The sequence below is a fragment of the Cervus elaphus genome, chromosome 30, assembly GCF_910594005.1.
Source record: "Cervus elaphus chromosome 30, mCerEla1.1, whole genome shotgun sequence".
NCBI lineage: Eukaryota > Metazoa > Chordata > Mammalia > Artiodactyla > Cervidae > Cervus > Cervus elaphus.
The window spans coordinates 19,919,594-19,944,045 of NC_057844.1; the positions used below are offsets into that span (position 1 = coordinate 19,919,594).

The following is a 24,452-nucleotide window of genomic DNA, read 5'->3' on the forward strand; positions in this document are numbered from 1 at the left end:
TCGGGGAACTCAAACCAGGGCTCTGTAACAACCTAGAGGGGTGGGAGGGGGTGGGAGGGAGGTTCAAGAGGGAAGGGGCATATCTATACCTATAGCCGATTCATGTTGATGTATGGCAGAAACCAATGCAACACTGTAAAGCAATTATCCTTCAATTAAAAATAAATCAAAAAAATTTTTCATCAGTCCTCTTCATGTCTGAAATCTACAGTGATGTCTCTTTTTTCATTCCTCATAATTTTGTTTTTTCTTCATCAGCCTTATCAGCAATTGACTTTATTGACTTTATTAATCTTTTCAACTTTCTCAATTTTCTGTTTTTTCCATTTAATTGATTTCCATTCTTCTTTTATTATTCCTCCTACTTATTTTGTATTTAGCTTGCTTTTCTTTTTTTCTCTCGAGATCGGCACTCAGATCACTGATTTGTACATCTTTTCTAATATAAGCATTTAAGCGTAAGAGTTCTCTAAGGCTTTTGCTGTAACCCACAAATCCTAATACATTGTATTTCATTTGGCTCAAAATATTTTCTAATTTCTTTTGCAATTTCTGAGGTGGTCCATGGTTTTTTTAGAAGTATGTTACTTATTTATTTTCCATTAAAAAATGCATTTATTTATTTTTGGCTGCGCTGGGTCTTCATTGCTGCGCGGGCTTTTCTCTAGTTGCAGCAAGCAGGGGCTACTCTTCGTTGTGGTGCATGGGCTTCTCAATGAGGTGGCTTCTCTTGTTGCTGGGCACAGGCTCTGGGGCTCGTGGCTTTCTGTAGCTGTGGCTTGTAGGCTCACAAGCACAGTCCCAGAAGTTGTGGTGCTGGGGCTTAGTTACTCCTCGGCAGGTGGGAACTTTCTAGATCTGGGATCAGACTCATGTGTCCTGCAGTGGCAGGCAGATTCCTATCCATTGCACTCCCAGGGAAGTCCCAGAAGTGTGTTATTTAATTTCCAAAAATGCAGGGAGGTGCTTTTCTACTATCGGCCCATTACTTTCTTATTGCTGTTCAATCGCTGTGTTGTGTCCAACTCTTCTGTGACCCCATGGACTGTAGCCCCGACAGGCTCCTCTGTCCACGGGGTTTCCCAGGCAAGAATGCCGGGGTGGGTTACCATTTCCTTTTCCAGGGGATCTTCCCGACCCAGGGATTGAACGATGGCTGGTGGATTCTTTACCACTAACCACCTGGAATGCTACCTTAATTCCCCTGTGGTCACACTAAGGAGTATACTCAGGGTGATTTCAATTCTTTTATCATCTTTTTCTCGGCCGCAAGGCACAACTTGTGGGATCTTAGTTCCCAGAGTGGGGACTGAACCCAGGCCCTCAGCAGTGAAAGTGCAGAGTCCTAACCACTGGACCACCAGGGAAGCCCCCAATTCTTTTATAATTATTGAGACTTTTCTAATAGCCCACCATACGGGCTACGTGGGTGAGTGTTCTGTGCTCCTTCCCTTGGTCCCCATGTAATTATTGTGCACACTGACAAGACCGCATTCTGCTCCAAAGTGGCAAAAAGGATCCAGGGAGAAGCAAGCTCCCTGCTAGGAAACAGATTGCATGCTGCCTTGAAGGAATCAGACCCCAACTCAAAAAATAAAAACATGACCCCTCTGGTTGTTACCACATTTGTCTTCTGATTCAGGGTCTCCTGTTGTCATTCTGCTTGGTTCCATGGAAACTCAGAGAGATGATGCAAAATAAGCGCGCTATTTTTAAAAATTCAGAGAACAAAAAATGAGCCCTTGAAAATATTTTTAAAAATCATAGATGAAACCAAAAAATGTAACAGAAGGGTTAAAAGATAATGTTGAAGAAACCTTTCGGGAAGTAGAGTGAAAAGGTAAAGGTGTAAGGGACTGTCCTGGTGGTCCTGTGGTTAAGACTCCAAGCTTCCCCTTCAGGGAATGCAGGTTCCATCCCAGGTCAGGGACCTAAGATTCCCAATGCCACGTGGTGCAGCCAAAAAAAAAGCAAAGGTGTAGAAAAGGAAATATTTTTTTTAATTAGAGAGTAAGTCAGAGCTCAACTACTAGATAATAGGATTTCCAGCAAGAGACATAAAAACTGGAGAGGAGAATCAAGAAGATGTCCCATAACTGAGAGTGACTTACTTCTAGGAGTAGGTAGCAGAGAGAAGCAACTGCTAAGTTTCCAACGTAATGGATGAAAAGAGACTCATATCAAGACACATGACTATGAAATCTTAGAATTCCTGGAACAAAGAGAAGATTTTATGAATCTCCAGAGAAAAAAAAGTCACACTTAATGGATCAAGGTCACACTTAATGGATCAAGAGTCAGTCTGGTTTCAGGTTCTCAACAGTGACAGTGGATGCCGGAATACAAAGAAGCAATGCCTTCAAAGTTCTAAGAAGGGGACTTCCCTGGTGGTCCAGTGGTTAAGACTCTGTGCTTCCAATGCAAGGGGCACAGGTCTGATCCCTGATCAGGGAACTAAGATTCCACATGCCATACAATGTGGCCAAAAAAAAAAAAAAAACCCCGAAAATACAAAGTCCTGAGAGGAAATAACTCCATCCTAGACTTTCATAACTATTGACACACAGTCAAATGGGTTGCTAGAGTAAAATAAAGACAGTTTCAGAGATTCAAGTTCTCATAAAATGGTACCTCCCACGCATCCAAGAAAACGTGCTCCATCAAGACAACAGAGTGACCCAATAAAGGGGAAAACCTAGAATCCAAAGCAGAGATCAACACTGGAGTGAGGTCAAGGGGATCTCACAGAGATTGTGCGGACCATGTGGAGAGCGACCCATTTCAACCGAGGTGGCGTTACTTAAGAGGCTCAGAGAGGGCTGCTCCCATCAAGCTCTCTGCAGTCATCACACTCTCTTTACCTGGAGGAAAATGCTCCCAGGCCACCCTGGCTCAGATTTGCGTCTGGATCTGCTAGGCCTTGAATGCATGCTGATGAAGTCTCTCCCCTCTTCTCTCCCTGCCCTGCAGCCAGGATCAGCTGAGGACACCCCCTGAGAACACATGCCAAGAGGCATTCTGATTCACCAGCTCCTGAGAATGAAAACTATACAGCGTCCATTCCGAGTGACCACGGATAACCAGTACTGGCCCACACGTAAGGCCTGCCAGCTACCCCAACCACAGTGAGCCGTATGCTTCCCAAGAAGGGCTGTGCCCACCAGTTGCCCCAGAAGGGGCTCTTACAAAACTCCCAAGGGAGCTCAAGTCAGGTTCAGAAACTCCATAGCTCATCTTTCCCTGGGAGCCCTCATCTATGTTCCTTCTTAGTGAGGTCTGCACTTGTTTCATAAACTAATATAGATATCATGTATGATACAGGCGAGGGACTTAATCAGTGATAACTCTGTTTTAAAAAACCTCAGTTTAGGAAGATGTTTCCTTTGAGGTGTGAGTACGTATATGAGTGACTATGCTGGGTGTGTTCAGGGTTGCACATACAAAGCACAGTGAGGGTAAGGCAATGGCAATTTGCATCTGTCCAGGTAACAAGGCTCCCAGCGAGGGCAACTTTCAAATTCTTGCAGGAAAAAACTGTGAGACGTGACAAGGTCCCAGAAGCTTCTGAGCTATGGCAGAATCAGAGGTTTTATATCTCTTACATCATTTTATATATAATTTATACCTCTTCTATTCTTTTTTATATTTTACTATGGAAAAGTTCAAATGTATGCAAAATGCAAAGACTAATACAGTATACCCCCGATCTACCTAGCTTCAACAATTTTCAATTTATGGCCAATCTTGTTATATTTATATTCCAAGCTACTTCTTCTCCTTTGACAAGCAAATCTCAGAGTCACATAATTTCTCCTGCATTTTAGTATTATACTTCTTACAAACTTCTCAGTATTTAATAAATTCTTATTTAAAATAATTACAGAAGAAAATTAGGTAGACAACTAGGTATATGGACTAACTAGTATATAATTAGATACATGTACCAACATGGAGAAATCACAGAAACACTGTTAGATGAAATAAATAAGTTACAGACATCACAATTACATTTTAAAAAAGACCAAACCAAACAAAAATAAATAATAAAATAGACGTGTGCTCCAAAATACATAAGCATATCATAGAAAGATAACTGCAAAAATGTACCTCGAACAGTGGATTCTAATGATCTGTGAGAAGGGGAGTAGTGATTTGGGGGTTGAACTTAGGAACTTCACCTGGTAGACTTTTATATTGTTTGGCTCTCATACAGAAAAATATATTCATCATCACTTATATAATACTTTTTAATAAAAAGAAGAAAATCAAAGTAAACACTTTGCTGCTTGCTGCCCAGAGTGACAGGAAGTCATCTGGGAAATGGAGAAAAGTCTCAAGTGCTGATTGGAGTTTCTGAGAAGTGACCTTCCACACTCCTTCCTAATCAAGTGATTTTTTTCCTGCCAACTAAAAATACACTCTCCAGTTCAGGAAATGTGGCTGATTGAATAGCAGCTCCTGCCAATGACCTACTTTGCATATTAAAACAACCTTGGAATAAAAGTAGCAAAACCTCCCTGTCATCAGTTCCTGTTTAGACCACGGCTCAAGCTCATCACACATGTCTCTCTTGGCTTCCACATTAGCCTTCCTGAGTTTTTCCCAAGACAGCCTCTGGCCACTGTGTCTTTTCCCCCTGTAGTGTCAGGAAACTTCCTGCAAATATTGTAAAAGCAGAAGCTGAAGGAGTTTGAGTGCGAAGCTAACATTCTTCATATCTTTCTCACAGTTTCAAAAAGCAGATCACCCACTGCTGTTTCCTTTTCCTGTGTGTTTTTTAAGTGACAAAGATCCACTGCCAAGATACTATTTCTGTTCAGAGCCAGAGAAAGAGAGCAAAGAGACATAGGCACAAAAATTTCCCCCAGCTCCACCATGGTGGAGAGATGGTGTTTTCAGTAAAATGGAAACTAGAAACATGGAAAAGGTCTGGAAGATGAGCTGTACTCTAAATGTAAAACACAAGTCAGCCAAAGTGATAATAACTTGAAGGTGTAATGCTAAATACAGACATTAAAGAGTCTACAGTATTATACTCTATATCTAATTCTATTATATGATATCCTAGTCTCCATAAGCATGAGTAATGTTGACCTCTCCCATTCATAAAGCATGCAGATGCATTTTGAAAGATTTATTTTTTTAATTGGGGAATTCTCTGATGGTCCAGTGGTTAGGATGCTTTCACTCCCAAGGGCCCAGATTCGAGCCCTGGTCAAGAAACCAAGATTCCACATGCTGAGCAGTGCAGCCAAAAAAAAAAAAAAAACCCAAACAAACCTGATAGACTATACAGAGCACTGCTCATAGCTGCTCAATAAAGTGTTGCATTGAACCTGTTGTGTGGCAGCTGGGATGTCAGAGGAATCTGGGGGAGAATGGTAACATGCATATATCTGACTGAGTTCCTTTGCTCTCCACCTGAAAATATCACAACATTGTTAACCACCTACACAGCAATGTAAAATAAAAAGTTATAAAAATCGCATTATATTTATAGAATATTGAAGCAGAATGAAATTCAGAAATGACCTAGTCCTACCTTTTTGCTTTACAGATTTGAAAACTGAGGTTCCGAAAGATTAAATAACTGACCCAAGGCAACACAGGTAAGAAGCAACAGATCTGGGGCTCGAATTCAGATCTCTAGTTCGTCAACCTGCCTTCTTCCTACTATATGAAGGTGCCTCATGATTCCAGGCTCGCTCTTCTGCTCTCTCTCATTTGCTAGACAGCAAGCAAGAATTACTGCAGCATTTCCTCTGATTTCTTATCTTTGGACTTGACTACCGAGCTACTTAAGCAACCAAGTATGAGCACTTGGGGCATGCCCACAGCATTGTGTGTGTGTGCGTGTGTGCGTGCACACACACACACACACACACACACACTGTTAATTCTCGTTAAAGACAATCTTGGAAGAAAGCATGTGCTATAAGGAGACAACCTACTACCAGGGAATGCTGGGAAATACCGTAGACACTGCTGCCCACCGAACAGTGTTCTCACTTCCTTCTTGCTTAGAATAGTGCAACTTTATTCAGCTATTGAGAAATGGAGGCAGTATGTTCAGAGGTGAACCCTGCCTGGCCAAACCAAGTCATTTCATTCTCTCGGACAACGAGATATTAGAGAGAACTGACTAGGAGGCTTTGGGGGAATATTTCCTTTCTGATAAAAGGAAGGTGTGGTACCTCTTACCACACACACACAGCCCATGCAGGACCACAGAAGCCACAACCACAGACTCACAAAAGAACAAAACAACAGTACCCTCAACAACACAGTGCTGCCTAGGTTTCTGATTTTTCCCAGTTGCTTCCTCCTATTAAATATAGCAGCCTGATGATACCAGTAATCACAATAAGATGCTTACCATTTACAAAGCACTTCCTTGGTGAGTAACACCATGTGAAAAAAGAGAAAGAGATGAATTATAAACCTCAGCAAGATCATGAGCGAATTATTTATCCCGTCTGAGCCTGTTTCTTCATTGATAAGATGACAGACCATGGCTGATTCATGTCAATGTATGACAAAACCCACTGCAATGTTGTGAAATAATTAGCCTCCAACTAATAAAAATAAATGAATTTTTTAAAAAAAGAGAGAATCACAACCCCCAGCTTGGCTCCTGACATTTTAATGAAAGAATGTGCCGGAAAGCAGAATTGTCACCCATTATGACAGCCAAATCACTGACGCTCCAGATCCAAATCAGGATCTGCTACAGGAGCAAGGGCTTCTGACTGGCCAATGTTTTGAAAATTCTATTTTCTGGGGGCATCATTTCTACTGGGAAAAACATAGTGACACTGTTCAGGAAAAAAAAAAATTAAGAAAGCTGCTTAATCGTCCTTAATTTTAACTACATTAACACAGCTTTATAATTTTTTAATAAAACTTTAAACTTCTAATTTTAATATAGTAGAAGTAGTTCAGTCACTGAGTCATGTCTGACTCTTTGCGACCCTATGGACTGCAGCACGCCAGGCTTCCCTGTCCGTCACCAACTCCTGGAGCTTGCTCAAACTCATTTTTATAAATATGCATATATTTATGGTGGCCCAGATGTTACAGAATCTGCCCCCAATGCTGGAGACTCGGGTTTAACCCCTGGGTTAAACCTGGCGAAGGGAATGGCAACCCACTCCAGGATTCTTGCCTGGAGAATTCCATGGACAGAGGAGTCTGGTGGGCTACAGTCCATGGGGTTGCAAAGAGTCAGACACAACTAAGTGACTAAACACTTTCACACTTTCACATATAAGATAAACCATAAAATTATATATCTATAATAATTATACATAATTTTATATATTTAATATATATTATATATATATAGGTTTGCTTTCAACACTTTAGACCTATTTTTTAAGACTGTTTTAATCCTACTTAGGCAGTTCTTTAGCACATATGGTTCCAAGCAAACGAAAGAATCTCCAGGCACCAGAAACATAGGGAGGCATGAGCTGAAAGAAAAGGTCCAGCTCTCAGCTTTCTGCATGGAAGGGATCTGAGATCCTGAGAGGAAGAGCAGGAGAGATGCAGCTGAACACGACCCGGTTCCAAGCCGGGCGCCCGCCCTCCTGCCTACGGAGCCTGAGCGGCAGAGACCCGGAGCTGCGTCGGGCCGAGTGCAGAGCTGAAGGGCGGCGGGCATCCTGGCGGCACCGCCCGGGCAGGGGGCCCGGCTCCGGGAGCCCCGGCCCCGGGGGGGAGGGGCTCAGAGCCGGCCCCGCCCCCGGCCCCCCGGGGAAGGAAGCAGAAAAAGGGGAAGCGGCCCCATCCTCTCGCACTATACTAGCGTCTCTGGACTGAAAGTCGCTGGCCCGGGAGGACCACCCAGAGGGGCAGCTTTGGGCCGCAGCCTAGTAACTCTGAGGTAATTGTCATTTTTACGCTTCTACCCCTGGCCTGAGGATTCAACAGAGGGCGTCTCATTTTCCTCCACGGGGCAGCTGAAATCTGTTCCTGGGCCTGAGACGCCCCTTCCCCTGTTCCAGCCAAGGTTTCCTGGGACTTAAGGCGGGGACAAGTCTTGGTCTTAACACTTGAGATTCTTCAAAAACGTGTGTCGTGTTCTGGAGGTGATTTACCTCGGAAAGCCACTGGAGGAAACCACTTTGCCCTGAGAGGTTCCTTTGTCTGCAGTCAGCAGGATTTATAAATAGGCACGGTTAACAGGGTGGCAGCTTGGTCCTGGGGGCGGGGTGGTTCCAAAGGCTGCAGAAGGCACCACCAGCCCCCTGCCCACTTCTCTCAGGGCACTGACCCCGGGATAACTTCCCCTTGGGGTTTAGGCTTCCAGGTGGACACCAGAGGCTCAGAGCCTCGGACCAGCAAGAATCGAAGACACCCTTCAGTCACTTCCACCCAACCAGGTTTGTCTAACAGAAGTGGGTTCTGCCTCCTTGCCTTAACTACCAAGGAATAGGAGCTGACGTTCCATGTCTTCAGGGGGAGACCCTGGTCTCTTCTCTGCATCAGGCACCCCCCACCCCAACCCCCAGAGATAGGTCAGCTGATGCTGACTCACACAGCCCTGCTTCCCTGCCCTTTCAAAGCCCAGACCTGGGTTTGAAAGATGACACTGTGGACATCACCTTGGGTGTAGAGGCCCTTCTCCCGTGGCCCACATGGATTTGTGTTCCTTCCGACCCTTTCTCCCCTAGGGTCTGCCAGTGGCCGCCATGGGGTCTGTGAGCTCCCGAAGTCACAAGGCAGAAGCCCAGGTGGTGATGATGGGCCTGGACTCGGCCGGCAAGACCACGCTCCTGTACAAACTGAAGGGCCACCAGCTGGTGGAGACCCTGCCCACCGTGGGTTTCAACGTGGAGCCTCTCGAGGCCCCGGGGCAGGTGCGCCTCACCCTCTGGGATGTCGGGGGGCAGAGCCCGCTCAGGGCCAGCTGGAAGGACTACCTGGAGGGCACGGCCGTCCTCGTGTTCGTGCTGGACAGCACAGACGAGGCCCGCTTGCCCGAGGCAGTGGCTGAGCTCACGGAGGTCCTGGAGGACCCCCACCTGGATGGCGTCCCCCTCCTGGTGCTGGCTAACAAGCAGGACGCACCCCACACCCTGCCGCTGCCCAAGATCCGAGACAGGCTGGGCCTGCGGAGGTTTCCGGGGCTCTGCTGGGAGCTGCGGGCCTGCAGTGCCCTCACCGGCGAGGGGCTGCCTGAGGCCCTGGGGACCCTGAGGCGTCTCCTGAGCTACCGCAGCCCCCCGAGTCTCCAGGTGGGTGCAGGGGGCGGCCGTCGGGAGACCTGAGAGCCTTGATTCGGGCAGAGCAGCCTGTCTTCTCTGCTCTTACAGACTGGAACACCAGCTAATCCTGGAGGGAACCACAAGTTCTGTTTATCAAACAAGGAACCCTCCTAGGCTTAGACACAATATTTAAGTCTTTGGACTTATTGTCACTGGTGTTTATGTTGCAAATCAGCTACTCTTGGAATAATGATACTCTAAGTATTCCAGGTGGTTCAGCAGCAAAGAATCTGCCTGCAATGCAGGAGACGTGGGTTCAATCCCTGGGTCGTGAAGATCCCTTGGAGAAGGGAGTGGCAACCCACTCCAGTATTCTTGCCTGGAGAATCCTGTGGGCAGAGGAGCCTGGTGGGCTACAGTCCATAGGCTCTCAAGAGAATCGGACATGACTTACCAACTAAACAACAACAAAGAAAAAAGAAACCTCAACATAATTCGTTTAGTAACTCATCATTACCACGTGTAAACTGAGAAACTAATAACAGAACAAGTGGCTGCAGAATAATTAACACCTAAATTCACAGAGGGAAAGAGGTTTCAAAATCAGATCAGAATATCAGACTTGGACATGTTCACGATCTTATGAATGATTGTTCTTAGTAGCCCCCTAAATCATCCCAAGTGCCACCACCCTCTGAGAGCAAGCAATCAGGGCCAGCAGGGTCAAGTCTGCTTCCAAAGGATCTCGGGTTAGAAGTTGGCTGGGCACTCAGCCCCGGACAGAGGCCGGGAGCTTGGACCTTCCAAAATCAATCACCTTCTCTGACCCTGACTAGTTATTCTCTGGAGGAGGGCATGACAACCCACTCCAGTATTCTTTCCTGGAGAATCCCATGGACAGAGGAGCCCAACGGGCTACAGTCCCTAGGGTCGCAAAGACTCAGACATGACTGAAGCGACTAAGCATGAATGCACGAATGCACAGCCCTTCTCCAACTTTTTGTTATCCTGTGCTGGTCTTTTTCCAGAACCCTTCATTGTTTTCTGTTTTCCTTCTCTTTTTTCTTGTATAGATTCCCTTAAAGATCAGATTAATCAGTTTCATTCATCCATTTATTCATTCATTTAATCAAAAATATGTCGAGCATGGAATTTGTGGCAAAGGGCAGTGAGTTTTAGATACGAAGCGGGGCCTCCAGATGGGAGGCGTGAATTCTGAAGATGTGTATAGCAGCAATGTACCTCTCACTATTTACAGTGAAAGAGGAAGTTGAACATAGCATCCTAGAAGGGTTTTCAGGTGATTTTTACTTAGGAGCCATGAAGCTCCTGAAATTATTTGCAAAAAGATCAGAAACTTTCATTAGATTTTCAAAGGCACCTATGACTCCCTAAGGTAAGAAGCACCAATCTGGTCTTATCCTTCATCCAACCCAGGAATACTTCCTATAATCTGAGTTTTTTAATAGCAAGCTGCTTCCATTTGGTAACTGCTCTCGTGTTAAACAGCTCTAAATGTTGGATATTCTTTCCCTCTTGGGCTTCTGTCAGCCTCCTAAGAGCTCCTGACGGTGGCTCTGCCCTCTGTAGGGTGACACATAGCAACTGGCCCTCGACACCCCTCTGATGTCTGAGAGGCCCCGCTACCCAAAGTCTCCCCTTCTAACATCAGCTTAGATGTGCCTGGTTTTTTCCGCCTCTTGCCAGTTAATGTGTTTCAAGACTTCCTGTGTTGGACACAGGAAAGTACAAAGATGCAAAGACAAAGGGAACAAGGCCTCCAGGCTCAGGGTGCTCTGGGTGGGGAAGCAGAGGACATGATTCCCATGAAGGTGAGGATGGGAGCTTACTGTTTACTGTGCATGTACTGGGCCCTGTTCTGTGCTCAGTCCCTTACAAGAGATGACCTCTAAGTCTCCCAATTCTGCCAAGTAGGTATCCTTCCCATTTTACAGAATTAGACACTGAGGCTCGGAGAGGTTGTGACTTGCTTGAGGCACGGCTCTTAAGTGACACTTCTGGAATTTGAACCAGATGTTCTAGCCCTTGATGATGCCTGCATTCTTCCACGACATTGTGCTTCTAGGAGGTTTAAGCCAAGGTTGACATTTGATTGGCAGATGAGATGGGGGAGCAGTCTCTTATCAGAGGAAAGAGATTGTTTGGAGGCATGAGGGACAGTGTAGGAAGGACAAATAAGCCAAAAAAAAAAAAAAAAACCGAAAAGAAAAAAAACTGAAACAGGAGGTTGGGGGTGAGAGGTGGTATGTATTATAACAGGAAACAAAACCAAAAGGAGGGACTTTCCTGCTGGTCCAGTGGCTAAGACTCCATGCTTCCAATGCAGCGGGCCCAGGTTCAATCCCTGGTCAGGGAACTAGATCCCACATGCTGAAACTATGACCTGGCATAGCCAAATAAATGAATAAATGCTACATTTTTTTTTTTTAATGGAGAGAAATTTTAGATCCAAGTTGAGAAGCCTTCCCTGGTGGTTCAGACGGTAAAGAATCTACCTGCAATGTGGGAGAGCCAGGTTCCATCTCTGGGTTGGGAAAATCCCGTGGAGAAGGAAATGGCAACCCACTCCAGCATTCTTGCCTGGAGAATTCCATGGACAAAGGAACCTGATGGGCTACAGTCCAGGGAGTCACCAAGAGTCAGACATGACTGAGTGACTAACACGCACACATGAGAAGGCTTAGACTTTCATAATCAGGAGTTGGTCTCAGAGAAGTGAAACTGTCTGGCTTCCATTTAAGAGGCTAATTTAGTGGCAGTGTAGGGGTGAAATAAAGAGAAGTGGGAACAGTGGGAATGGAGAGGCAGGGAACCCCAGTGGATGCCCATCGTAGTCACAGAGAAGGGGAGAAGAAGACAAGAACACTGAGAGCCATTTCTAAGAGAAAAGGCTGAGAGCAGAAGAACTTGAAGACACTCAAGGTTTTGAGCCTATGTAGCAGGTGGTATTGGAATGAACTGAGAAGGTGGACACGGGAGGAGCAGGTTGTGAAGGGGTCAGAACCGCTGGGCTCTGCTGGGTCTGAATGTGTTTATAGCTCTGTTCACACTGTGTCATTATCTGCAGACCCTCGGACACCTGGGACCCCCTGGAGGTATCTGCTGGTTTCTGTTCATGGAAGCTCATCTCCGCACGTGATTTGTCCTGTTTTTATTGTGAGCTCATCTTCAGCAGGGTGTGCTTTTCCTGTGTGACTGCCTTGTGCTCTGGGTTGTGACAGGGTTTCTACACAGAGGGGTTTCCCATTAGCTGTCTACTAGATGCTGGGGCTTTCGATTGTCTGAGACCAGATATTACGTTAGTTTCTCTGCTTGGGGCTCACAGACCACCCAGGCAGTAGCAATCTGAACTCTCCACTCATTCACAGCCCAGGCCCTCCCTGGAGATGCAGTTTCTGACAGGCGACTGTTTTTCTTTGCATTCATATCCCAAGATAGACCATTTGCTTCCACACGCCTGGCTGAGCTGGTGAGCAGACTTTTCCAATCCCCTTTTAAGAGAGGGGTGCCACTTTAATGCTCTTGCTTTTTTGTTGAGCTCAGAGCAAAATTTTCTCCCCTCCAAACAAGAGTGAGGCCACATCTCCCATCCCCATGCAGATGCTATGACCACAGACCGGTCCCTAGAATCTAGGTTTGGCTTCTCTAAGATGCTCCTGGACTCCAGGCTTCACTAAACTGCTTTGGCTATAGGTTTCCCCCTTCATTTCTGCCACTTGGATTTCCTTTTTTTTTTTAATGTTCAATGATAGCCTATATTAAAACATTATTTCTGACTATAATTTACCCGAATACTTATGACTCCGTAAGTATTGGAAACAGTGACAGACTTTATTTTTAGGGGCTCCAAAATCACTGCAGATGGTGACTACAACCATGAAATTAAAAGACCCTTGCTCCTTGGGAGAAAAGTTATGACCAACCTAGACAGCATATTAAAAAGCAGAGATGTTACTTTGTCAACAAAGGTCCGTCTAGTCCAAGCTACGGTTTTTCCAGTAGTCACGTATGGATGTGAGAGTTGGACTATAAAGAAAGCTGAGCCCCAAAGAATTGATGCTTTTGAACTGCAGTGTTGCAGAAGACTCTTGAGAGTCCTTTGGACTGCAAGGAGATCCAACCAGTCCATCCTAAAGGAAATCAGTCTTGAATATTCATTGGAAGGACTGATGCTGAAGCTGAAACTCTAATACTCTGGCCACCTAATGTGAAGAATTGACTCATTTGAAAAGACCCTGATGCTGGGAAAGATTGAAGGCGGGAGGAAAAGGGGACAACAGAGGATGAGATGGTTGGATGGTATCACTGACTCAATGGACATGAGTCTGAGTAAACTCTGGGAGTTGGTGATGGACAGGGAGGCCTGGCGTGCTGCAGTTCATGGGGTCACAAAGAGTCAGACACAACTGACCGACTGAACTGAACTATGACTCCATAGTGGAAAAGGGTCCATCTGCCGTGTTGCCAGGGTCCCAGGAAAGGCTGAGAGGAGACCAGGATGGCCTAGGGCACACAGGTGGTGGCTGGCTTTGCCTTCTCCAGGTCTCCCATCTTTCCCCCTGCTTCCATTCCAACCACAGCGGCTCTGGAGGGAGGGTGGAACCCCATCTTCTTTTAGAACCTTCCCTAAAGACCACAGGGTAGCTGGCCTTGCCCACTGGAAGCAACAGTGGCAACAGGTCAACGCTGGCTGGTAGGACTGGGGAGTCTACTCTCCTGGCCGCTGGCAACTGGAAGGTGGGGCAGTCTGTGGCCAGTAGGATGGCCTCAGCCCCTGCCTTCCCTCCTGAGTCAGGCCAGAGCCCACCAGGGACGTGGAGGGGGCAGACAGAGGGGCTTCCCTCCTGCTCCTCTGCTCAGATACACATATGGACATATACATGTACTTACATCACAGAGCTACAACACAGGGGACCTTAGGAAAAAACAAATTGTGCCTTCTGTTTTATTTTGTTGTTTAAAAGGTCTTCTCGTTATGGGAGAGGTATTTTGCGTGTTTCAAATCACCCACACGTTTCAGATCCATCTGCCTTCCATTAACCCATGAGCAGGAGTAAGGAGGTGCAGGAGCTGATGTGGCTGAAAAGCACATGTCTATTGCTTCTTATATATAAATGAATTTTTTCTTTCGGCAAACACTGTATACAGTGAGGTTTATTTCACGTTGGAGAGCCGATTACCCCTTTGAATATGGGTTGAGTTTCTCCCTCTCTGACTCACTGATTTTTATTTTATTTATTTATTTATGGCTGTGCTGGGACTTCCTTGCTGTGCAGGCTTCTCTCCAGTTGTGTGAGTGGGGGTCACCCTCTAGTTGCGGTGCATGGGCTTCTCTAGTTATGGAACATGGGCTCTAGAGCACAGGCTCAACGGTTGTGGCTTCGTTGCTCCAAGACAGGTGGGATCTTCCCAGACTAGGGATTGAGCCCGTGTCTCCTGCACTGGCAGGCGGATTCTTTACCAGTGAGGCGTCAGGGGAGCCCCTCCGACTCAGATTCTGATGTTTCTCCCTCCCCTCTTGGACAGAAGCAATCCTTCAGTGAAAGTTACAAACCATGGGAGTTGGGTTTTGGTTTGGTTCTGCTGAGTTTCAGGTTGTGTCTGTCCATCCTCACGGATCTCCTCACTCGCCTCCTCCCTCTGGGGCTGGGGACAGCTGTGTCCTCTGAAGTGGGCCAGGCCCCCCTCCCGAGCACATGGGTGAGCCGGGACCTTGCCTTCCTTCTCATCCTCCACCACCCCCAGCGTCCCAGCTGCAACCTCAGGTCATGCAGTGCTGCTGCTGCTGCTGCTAAGTCGCTTCAGTCGTGTCCGACTCTGCGCGACCCCATAGACGGCAGCCCACCAGGCTCCCCTGTCCCTGGGATTCTCCAGGCAAGAACCCTGGAGTGGGTTGCCATTGCCTTCTCCTCATGTAGTGCAGTTGCCTCGATAAAGACCCATCTTCCTTCAGAGCCCACCTGATGCAACTCAAGACCAGTGGTGCCCCACACAGAAGCCCCCGCCCTGCAGACAGACAGATGCAAGTCAGACAGCAGGAATGATGAGCCTGTTTAGGCCACGCCTCTTGCTGCAGAGGCTGAGCCAAGATGGGAGAGTCTCTGAGCGAGCGGGAGGAAGATCCCCCAGAGGAGGGCATGGCAACCCACTCCAGTGTTCTTGCCAGGAGAATCCCAAGGACAGAGGAGCCTGGTGGGCTACAGTCCAGAGGGCCACAAACAGTCAGACACTGAAGCGACTTAGCACATCGTACACTTTGAGCGGGGCTTCTGCGTGTAAAAGGACAATGTCATGATCCAAGCAGAAAAAGATCAAAATTCTGTGGGCCTAATCCTTTGGCCACCTGATGAGAAAAGCCAACTCATTTGAAAAGTCCCTGAGTCTGGGAAAGATTGAAGGCAGAAGGGGGCGACAGAGGATGAGATGGTTAGATAACATCACCAACTCAATGGACATGAGTCTGAGCAAACTCCGGGAGACGTGAAGGACAGGGAAGCCTGGCGTGCTGCAGTCCATGGGGTTGCAAAGAGTTGGATACGACTTAGTGACTTAACAACAACTATTCTGCCTGGGGAGAAATTCTATTAAACCAGCATTCCAAACTCTTGCAGAGGTGCCCCCTTCTACCACTTTGAAGACAAGATTGAGTTCTCCGGGTCGATCAGGTGATCCCCAGGAATCAAGAGCTCTGGGCGGTGGGGCGGAGAAGCCGGCTGGCTGTTAGGTTCTGTCACAGCCACGGGTCACGAGGTTTTTACACAAGCTTTGGGGTGGACCCATCACACACCCTTCCTTCCCCTCAGAAAGTGTTGGTGACTCAGGGGATTTCAGAAAGGAGCTCATGGGACATGCAATCAGCAGGTTCATCCCGAGGCGTTTCTCAGCATTTTCTTCAGAACTTTAGGAGCTGGATCCACACCTGAGTAAGAAGCCTGGCATTTGCTCCCCCGGCTCTGCCTGCTACACTCTGTGAGCTCAGGCCAGACTATGACGAATGTACTACCTGGGGGGGCTGCTTCAGGAGAGACAGAGAAAGCAAGCAAGCTGTTGAGACTTGTGGTTCCACGTTGTGAAATGCACATAGACACGTGACTCTACCGTCTCCCCATACCTGACAGGAGGGACAATAAAGGGATTAAAAAAAAAACACCAAAGCCCACAGGGACAAAGAAAGCAGAAGGGAATCTGGCAGGCTTGAGATAGCACAATTTTTTTTTTTTTTTTGAGATAGCACTATTACAGAAGATAGCAAGTGACTCACAGACCAAAGAAAGTGGAAATATAAGTTGCTGGGGGTTGGGATGTATGTATGTATGTGTGTGTGTGTATGTTCAGTTGAAGGACTCACTCTGTGCTGGGCACTGGTGTGTCGAAGGTGTATTAACCTACATAATCCCCCAACAGTGTGAGAGTTTCTGACCTGATCTGGGGGATGAGGCACAGAGAGGTTAAACAACTTGTCCCAGGTCACACAGCAGAATTTGAATCTCTGCAGAAGTGTGGCCAGAAATCTTGGTCTACACAGCCTCACACAAGCAAGTCCTTCTGACACAAACCCCAGGACATCTCAGGACTTGGGCTCTCATGGAGCAACAAAGGAAACATAATTTGTGGAAAGTCAGTATGAAGAGACACAGCCTCAGATTCCTTTGCTATTTTATTCAGTCTGGACAACTGGATGCTTTCAGTTTATTCTCTGGAGGTGTTACCCAGCTGAAGATGAGATGAGATATCTATTAAAAAAATTCCTTGAAAGTGTGTGAACTGACGTGAGGCTGCCTGGACCCTCCCGCTTCCAGCTCCCAGGGGCTGGCAGTGAGGTTTACACAGGGAGGTAGGAACTGGGAGCCCCTCTCTAGGAACTGGCTGGCTGGAGAGAAGACACAACCCTGACATCTGAAGGTCCCCGGATGAACCAGCTGGCTCACCAGGGGATGAGCCCTGCCTGCCCATGAGCCAGGACTCACAGGAGCTTCTAGAAGCTTTCTGGTATCTTCCTCTTTCCTCCACCTACATTTTTTATTATGGAAAATGTAAACAGACAGAAAAGCTGAAAAGAAACCCACTATAATGAACACCTACATGTCTACCTCTTAAGCGCTACAATTGCTACACCTTAGCATATTTGCTTTATCTTTAGGTATAGGTGTGTACATATAGTATTTTTCTGAACCATTTGACTGCAGACATTATATTTCACCTCTACAATTTCAGTATCTCTATTCAAAGAATAAGGATCTCATCAGCTCTAAGCCACATGCATTATCACACCTGAGAAAATTTCAAATAGTTCCCAAATACATTCCAATATTCAATCCATATTCAGATTTCCCGCACTGTCCCTAGAATGTCATTGCATCTGGTTATTATGTCTCTTTATTGTCCTTCCTAGAACAGTCCTCCTTCCTTTTGTTTGCCCCACGATGTTGATATTTTGAAGGGACCAGGCCCTTCATTGAAGAAGCATCTAAGAGCTGATGTGTCTGACTGGGTCGTGTGTCATTTAACTGGTCCCCGTATCACTTGTAAATGCTGTCAAGTGGAAGTCAGGTCTAAAGGTGCAATTAGATTCAGATCAGATGTTTTTGGTGAGATAGGGAGGTGACATTCTCTACTTCATGTTGCATGCCATCAGGTGACAACATTTGATTATCTCACTTGTAGGGAAGCAAAGCTCCATCTCTTGCTGAAGGCAGTGAGTGATGGATCGCTCCAGTGTGAAGAAATGATGATGCCTTACTCAAATAGGAACAGGTAATAAAGGATGACAGGACATGAGAAAAAGTCTCCAATATGAGAGAGAGAAAGGAAAAAACAAGTCAGAGGAAAGAGGAGAAAGAGATCATTGCAGGAAGCAAAAGAAAACTTCGCCCAAATGATAAATCTCCTTAGAAATAAGAGATCTCACATCCATGAAGCAACATGGCTATAAAAAACAATTTAGAAACCAAGAAAGCACTCTAGGAAATCTACACTGAAATCCAGCACAAAGTTGGAAGACAGTAGAAGCAAAAATCTCCTAAAAGGCAGAACAAAAAGATAAAGGAGGAAAAATTGGGAATTAAAACATAAGAAAACTAGAGGATTAGTCTCAAACTTTAGCATCGGGATAATGGTGTCCCAGAAAAATCAGAAAGAATGAAAAATTAGAGGGGGTGAAATATTAGATAAATAAATAAAACAAGAACATTTTTCAGAACACATGAGTTTCCAGCTTGAAAAAGTCTATGGAGTTGCCCAATACAAATGCATGTTATAAACATGAGCACAATACTGTTCAATTTCAGAACATCCTAAAAAAGACAGGTCACATATTAAAGGTCAAGAACCAGAATAGCATTAAACTTAACAGCAATACTGAAATTTAAAGGATAATGGAACAAAGCCTTCAATTCAGAGGGCAATTTGAACAATAAAATTGTACGATAACCCCTAGGATAAAAGAAATATCGATGAGTGCGTGCTGATACAAATAACTAAATGAATGACTAAATACATGGAGGAGAAGGAACAGCTTCATCTTACAAAAGAATTTCATTAATGACTGTAAAAGAAATGAGGCAAATAGAAAATTACTATTAAGTACATTCTATTAATAACTATAGGCAAGATTCACCAATGGATGCTAAAATTTGATAAGTGAAAGTCTGAGGATAAAAATATTCATTATCTTAGAGTATGTCTACCAGTATTTTTACTAGTTATAAAAGGAAAAATAATAATAAGAGTGAGAAGCCTAGCATGAACTACCAAGCCAAGTGATGCAGATGGACATCCTGAGTTGTGAGTATGGCATCAACACGGAGCCCTGATACGAGGTGGGCAGAGGGGCACATCGGCTCGGTGGTATCCTCACCCCAAAGTCCATAAGCTCAACCGAATCATGAAAAACATCAGAAAAATCCAAATCGAGGGACATTCTACAAAATAATTGACCAGTATTCTTCAAAATTGTTAAGACCATGAAAGACAGACTGAGGACCGGTTCAGATGGAGGAGCCTAAGAAGATTCAGCAACTCAGTACAATGTGAGGTCCTAGATTGGATCCTGGAAAATAAAACATGATTGGAAAAACTGGCGAGATCCAAAGTCTGCCACTGTGTTAACATAGCGTACTGAAGTTAATTGCTTAGTTGCCTCTTTTTTTTTTTTGATGTACACTTCTCCGTGCATCCCGGCTACATAAGACGTTAGCATTAGGGGTAGATGGGTAAAGGCATTAGATATAATTCTGTAATGTTTATGCGACTTTCTGTAAGTCGAAAATTATTTCAAAATGGAAAGTTAAGAGAAAACATTCTGAGGGAAAATTATTTTCCCCTAGAATTTTACACCCAATCAAGCTATCAATCATTTATGAGGACAGAATGTCATTTTCAGATAAATGAGAACACGAACATCTTTTATTAAAAAGGCTACTGGTCGTCACGCTCCTTCAAGAGAAGAAACTGAAATGATCAGGGATGCAGGCATGGTGAGATTCACCACCAGAGGGCAGCAGAGGAGTTTGGAGAACAGCTCTGTGACGGCCTCCAGAGCAATTCGTATAGAAGGGAACAAGAGAACGCGTGGTTCCCAGAAGAAGGATGTTGCAGATAAACCTACCAAAAAACGCAGTGGTTGACTCTTATCTATTCGATTGCATCAGTGAAATCCGCAGTTCTGACAGTCTAGGGCTGTGTTATTGATAAGCATTTATCAAGAGAAAACCAAGCAAACAGACCAAAAAAAAAACACAACCTCTTGAGGAAACAAAAGTTGCACCAAAAGGAAATACAGTATACTAAATGGCTCAGTTGTGAAAAGTTTTTACTTAAGTCATAATAATATAAGTAGTAAAATATTCATTTAACCAAAACATCTCTGCTGGGAGGATGGAGGAAGGGAAATATGTGTGTGGGTGGAGCATGGGGGAGAGTGTGACAGGGTTAAATTCTTCTCTTCCAAGGTAGGAAAACAGATGCTGTGTAAGGTTGAAAAATCAAGGAACAACAACATAAATTTGGGGGAAAATATAGAGAAAATATGACAAGACACAGCTAAGACAGTGCTTCTGGGGAGAGGTAATTACGACGTGGTGGGCGTGGAGACTGTGTGTGTGTTAGTGGCTCAGCCATGTGCGACTCTCTGCAACCCCATGGACTGCAGCCCGCCAGGCTCCTCTGTCCATGGGATTCCCCAGGCAAGAACACTGGAGTGGGTTGCCATGCCCTCCTCCAGGGGATCTTCCCAACCCAGGGATCGAACCCTGGTCTCCTGCACTGCAGGCAGATTCTTTACCGTCTGAGCCACTAGGGAAGCCCCAAGCAGGAGACTGCTGTTTTCCATTATAGGCCTCTGGGTTTTATTTCACTTCTTACACTAGACACCTGTATGATTTTTATAAAAATAAAAATTACATTTTAAAGAATAAATAAGGCAAGAGCAACCAGAACATCACGGATAACTTTGCTTCAGTTCAGTTCAGTTCAGTCGCTCAGTCGTGTCCGACTCTTTGCGACCCCATGAACCGCAGCACGCCAGGGCTCCCTGTCCATCAACTCCCAGAGTTTACTCAGACTCATGTCCATTGAGTCAGTGATGCCATCCAACCATCTCATCCTCTGTCGTCCCCTTCTCCTCCTGTCCTCAATCTTTCCCAGCATCAGGGTCTTTTCAAATGAGTCAGCTCTTCACATCAGGTGGCCAAAGTATTGGAGTTTCAGCTTCAATATCAGTCCTTCCAATGAACACCCAGGACTGATCTTTAGGATGGAATGGTTGGATCTCCTTGCAGTCCAAGGGACTCTCAAGAGTCTTCTCCAACACCACAGCTCAAAAGCATCACTTCTTTGGCGCTCAGCTTTCTTTTTTTTTTTTTTTTTCTTTTTTTTTTTTAAATTTTTTTATTAGTTGGAGGCTAATTACTTCACAACATTTCAGTGGGTTTTGTCATACATTGATATGAATCAGCCATAGATTTACACTTATAGTCCAACTCTCACATCCATACATGACTACTGGAAAAACCATAGCCTTGACTAGACAGACCTTTATTGACAAAGTAATGTCTCTGCTTTTTAATATGCTGTCTAGGTTGGTCATAACGTTCCTTCCAAGGAGTAAGCATCTTTTAATTTCATGGCTGCAATCACCATCTGCAGTGATTTTGGAGCCCAAAAAAATAAAGTCAGCCACTTAATTTAAGCATCTAAACCCAAATAATTGTAGGGCTTGCCTACTTGGTATTCCTTCCTGTCCAGATTTCGGCTAGCGCTGGCCTTCACCTGGCTGGCCCAGAGGCTCTGCCCTCTGCTTTCCTTGGCATCAATGCCTCAGAGCATAGAGGTTTGCATCTTGAGCTGTGGAAGAGTTCTTTGGTTGACTGCTCTGTTCTCTACACCTCCGCTGACTTCTCCCTCCTCACCTGGCCTCCCGGGCTGCCCTCTCCCACCAGAAGCTGACTTGGATTGAGCAGGGTGGTCACCTGGTTCTCTGGCCACAGGGAGCCTGTGAGCTGTTTAACCTTCAGAAGTTTCCCAGGACTGGATGGGCTCCTTGAAGCACCTTTGCAACGCTGCTAGCAGCAACTGGCTGAAGAAACACTTTATCGTTTTCTTGTGTGCCACCGGTGAGCATGGGGGTATTATTGGCCCCGATTCTTCACTCCTTTCTCCATTCCCACATTTGCTATGGCTTCATCGTGGATGGAGTGTCCTTCTGTCGACACTGGGGTTGGCCATGTGACTTTCTTTGGCTAATGGGCTGTCAGCAGATAGACACAAGCAGGGGTTGGTTTGAACAGTGTTTGCACGCGGGGGCTTCCCTCTGCTGACTCTGCCATCAGAAGAATAAGCTTCAGCTAGCCGGCTGTCTGAGGAGGAGAGGATGAGCGGCATGGATAGCAAAACCGCCAAGGACTTCCCTAGTGGTTAAGAGTTCGCCTGCCAATGCAGGGGACGTGGATTCGATCCCCGCTGTGGGAAGATCCCACATGACAAGGGGCAACTAAGCCCATGAACCACAACTCCTAAGCCTGTACCCTAGAGCCTATGCTCTGCATCAGGAGATGCCACCGCGATGAGAAACCCTCGCTCCACAGCTAGAGAGTACCCCCCATTCACTGCAACTGGAAAAAAGCCTGAGCATAGCAACAAAGACCCAGCACAGGCAAAGATAAAATAATTTTAAAACAAACAAAAAGCTACTAAGCAGTCCAGAGACCTGAAGCCACTGCTGCCCAAGCAGAGATGGCCAGCTGAGGCCAGCTGGGATCAGCCAGTTCTGGGTCACCCACAGGGCTCCGAAGACAAATGCTTACCACTGCATGCCACTAAGAAGATTATTGTGTGTTTTTCCCCTATGGTGCTGGGTGACTAATACAGGCACTCAATGTTGGAAACCACGTATCTATAGTTTTATACTGTGATTTCACTGGTTTATAAAATAATGCTCAAGGGTGGTATCCCAAGGTCAAATCATAAAAACAGCTTGAGTCTTGAATCATTTACGAGCTAAGAAAAGAACTAACCTCAGACAGGGGTGGTGGATGACAAACGTCCTACAAACTTGGCATGTGCTTTGACATTTTTACAGAGGACAGTCTGACATAAACATGGTCACGCCAGGGGCATATGGATGTTGAGGGGGAAGATGCAGTGATAATGGCTACTTCTCAGTTTTGTGTGAAACTGCTTTTTGGAATTCTTAAGATTCCTTGGTTTTCTGATTTCACGTGCTCCCAGGAGGAGTCCCTGGCCATAAAACTCTCTTCCATCTTGTGGGTGTTCAGTTGATTCTAACTTAATGTGAATATACGGATTAGATGTTATGCTGAGAGCAGGCTTTAGTTAAGAATGGAGAGCAGGCAATGGGTTCTGGAAGCCAGAGATCCCGGAATAGACTTAAAACAGAGATTCCTATACAATCTTGATCAAAGCAGAGAGGAGGAAGACAGCATGCAACAGAGGGGGAATGTACCTCAGCTGGCAGGACCCCTGGGATTTAATCGCACCCAGTCTTGTAACAAAACCACCTTCGCTCTTCCTGCAGAACCAGCTCTGCTTGGAATGGGGCTGCCAAGTGGGAGGGACTCAACCAAAAACGTGGGGGTCTGGGGATATGAAGAGGAGGGAAACCAGGGATGAAGGACCAGTTCACAGATTCAAAGGCTGTGGTTTACATCTTGCTTGGATTTAATGGGAAAAAAAAAAAAGGGCAATACATTCTCAGAATGCCAGCCAGGGTAGCCAGGGCTGAAGTCTTCCAAGTCAGAACTGTGAGACTGATTCACTTAATAAAAGGCTCCTCCCAGGCCCAGGGGCTTCCCTGGTGGCTCAGATAGTAAAGAATCTGCCCACAATGCGGGAGACCCAGGTTTGATCCCTGGGTGGGGAAGATCCCCTGAAGGGAATGGCTACAGACTCCAGTATTCTTGCTTGGAAAATCCCCATGGACATAGGAGCCTGGGGGGCTACAGTCCATGGGGTCACAAAGAGTCAGATGTGACTGAGTGACTAACACTTTCACTTTCTTTCGCAGGCCCAGGGCATTCCGAGCAGATGCTGGGGAACACAGGATGAGGACTCGAAAGGCAGAAAGCAAGAAAAAGCAAGAAGATTGCTGTCTAAGGGGCTCCTGGCCTCAAAGCAAGCAGCACCCTCTGGGTGCTGATCTGGGGTGAGGGCAGGAGGGGGGCATGAGGAAGAGGATTGCAACAGATGTGGAGGCGTGGGGGGCTCCTCTCCCCCCTGCTGCCGCCCAGTGGTTCAGCTACCAGGAGAGCTGGGAGGTGGTGGAGAGCCAGGGCGGAGCGGGATTAGGACTGGGGCAATGGTCCAGGCAGGGCTGACTCACGATGAGCTCAGGTTCACTTTCGGGAGCAACTGGCATCCAAGAAGATGCCATCTGGGGTGCAGATGCAGCCACGTGTCAAGGCAGCTGACAGCTCTCACGACGTGGCTGTGGCATGTGGGCCAGCGCTCCCCAAGCTGGGATCTGTGAACCACCGGTTATGAAGGTTGTGAAGGGCTGTTGGCCTGAAAAGAGGGTTCCGTGGTCCAACAAGCTTGGGAGGTGCTAGGTTTAATGGAATTACACAGGTTTCTCCATTGCAGGACATCTCAAAGCCCTTAATATGATAATATGGGAATAGCCAGGCTCTAAAGCAAGAACTGTGGTGTTGGAGAAGACTCTTGAGAGTCCCTTGGACTGCACGGAGATCAAACCAGTCCATCCTAAAG

At 46.1% G+C, this 24,452-nt stretch overlaps 1 protein-coding gene and 1 non-coding gene across 3 annotated transcripts; one reads left to right on the forward strand and one right to left on the reverse strand.

Annotated features, from left to right (window-relative positions):
* Positions 1–1,294: 1,294 nt before the first annotated feature.
* On the reverse strand, positions 1,295–1,367 carry TRNAE-UUC. Its single transcript has one exon. It is a non-coding gene; the product is annotated as a tRNA-Glu (tRNA).
* A 6,232-nt stretch (positions 1,368–7,599) lies between these two features.
* Positions 7,600–12,477, forward strand: ARL11 (ADP ribosylation factor like GTPase 11). Of its 2 annotated transcripts, XM_043892403.1 has the most exons (4): positions 7,600–7,885; positions 8,304–8,384; positions 8,676–9,239; positions 12,298–12,477. In XM_043892403.1, the coding sequence occupies exons 3-4, from the start codon at positions 8,694–8,696 to the stop codon at positions 12,367–12,369; spliced, it is 618 nt and encodes a 205-aa protein (XP_043748338.1). In that variant the 5' UTR covers positions 7,600–7,885; positions 8,304–8,384; positions 8,676–8,693; the 3' UTR covers positions 12,370–12,477. The 2 variants fall into 2 exon arrangements, with proteins under 2 accessions (XP_043748338.1, XP_043748337.1); XM_043892402.1 differs by lacking the exon at positions 8,304–8,384 and having other exon boundaries at positions 7,604–7,885.
* The last annotated feature ends 11,975 nt before the right edge of the window (positions 12,478–24,452 follow it).

Excerpts from the sequence above, each read along its gene's own strand:
- ARL11 (XM_043892403.1), top strand. The coding sequence starts at position 8,694 with ATGGGGTCTGTGAGCTCCCGAAGTCACAAGGCAGAAGCCCAGGTGGTG. Across the intron at positions 9,240-12,297 it reads GCAGCCCCCCGAGTCTCCAG|ACCCTCGGACACCTGGGACC; the intron begins GTGGGTGCAGGG and ends CATTATCTGCAG.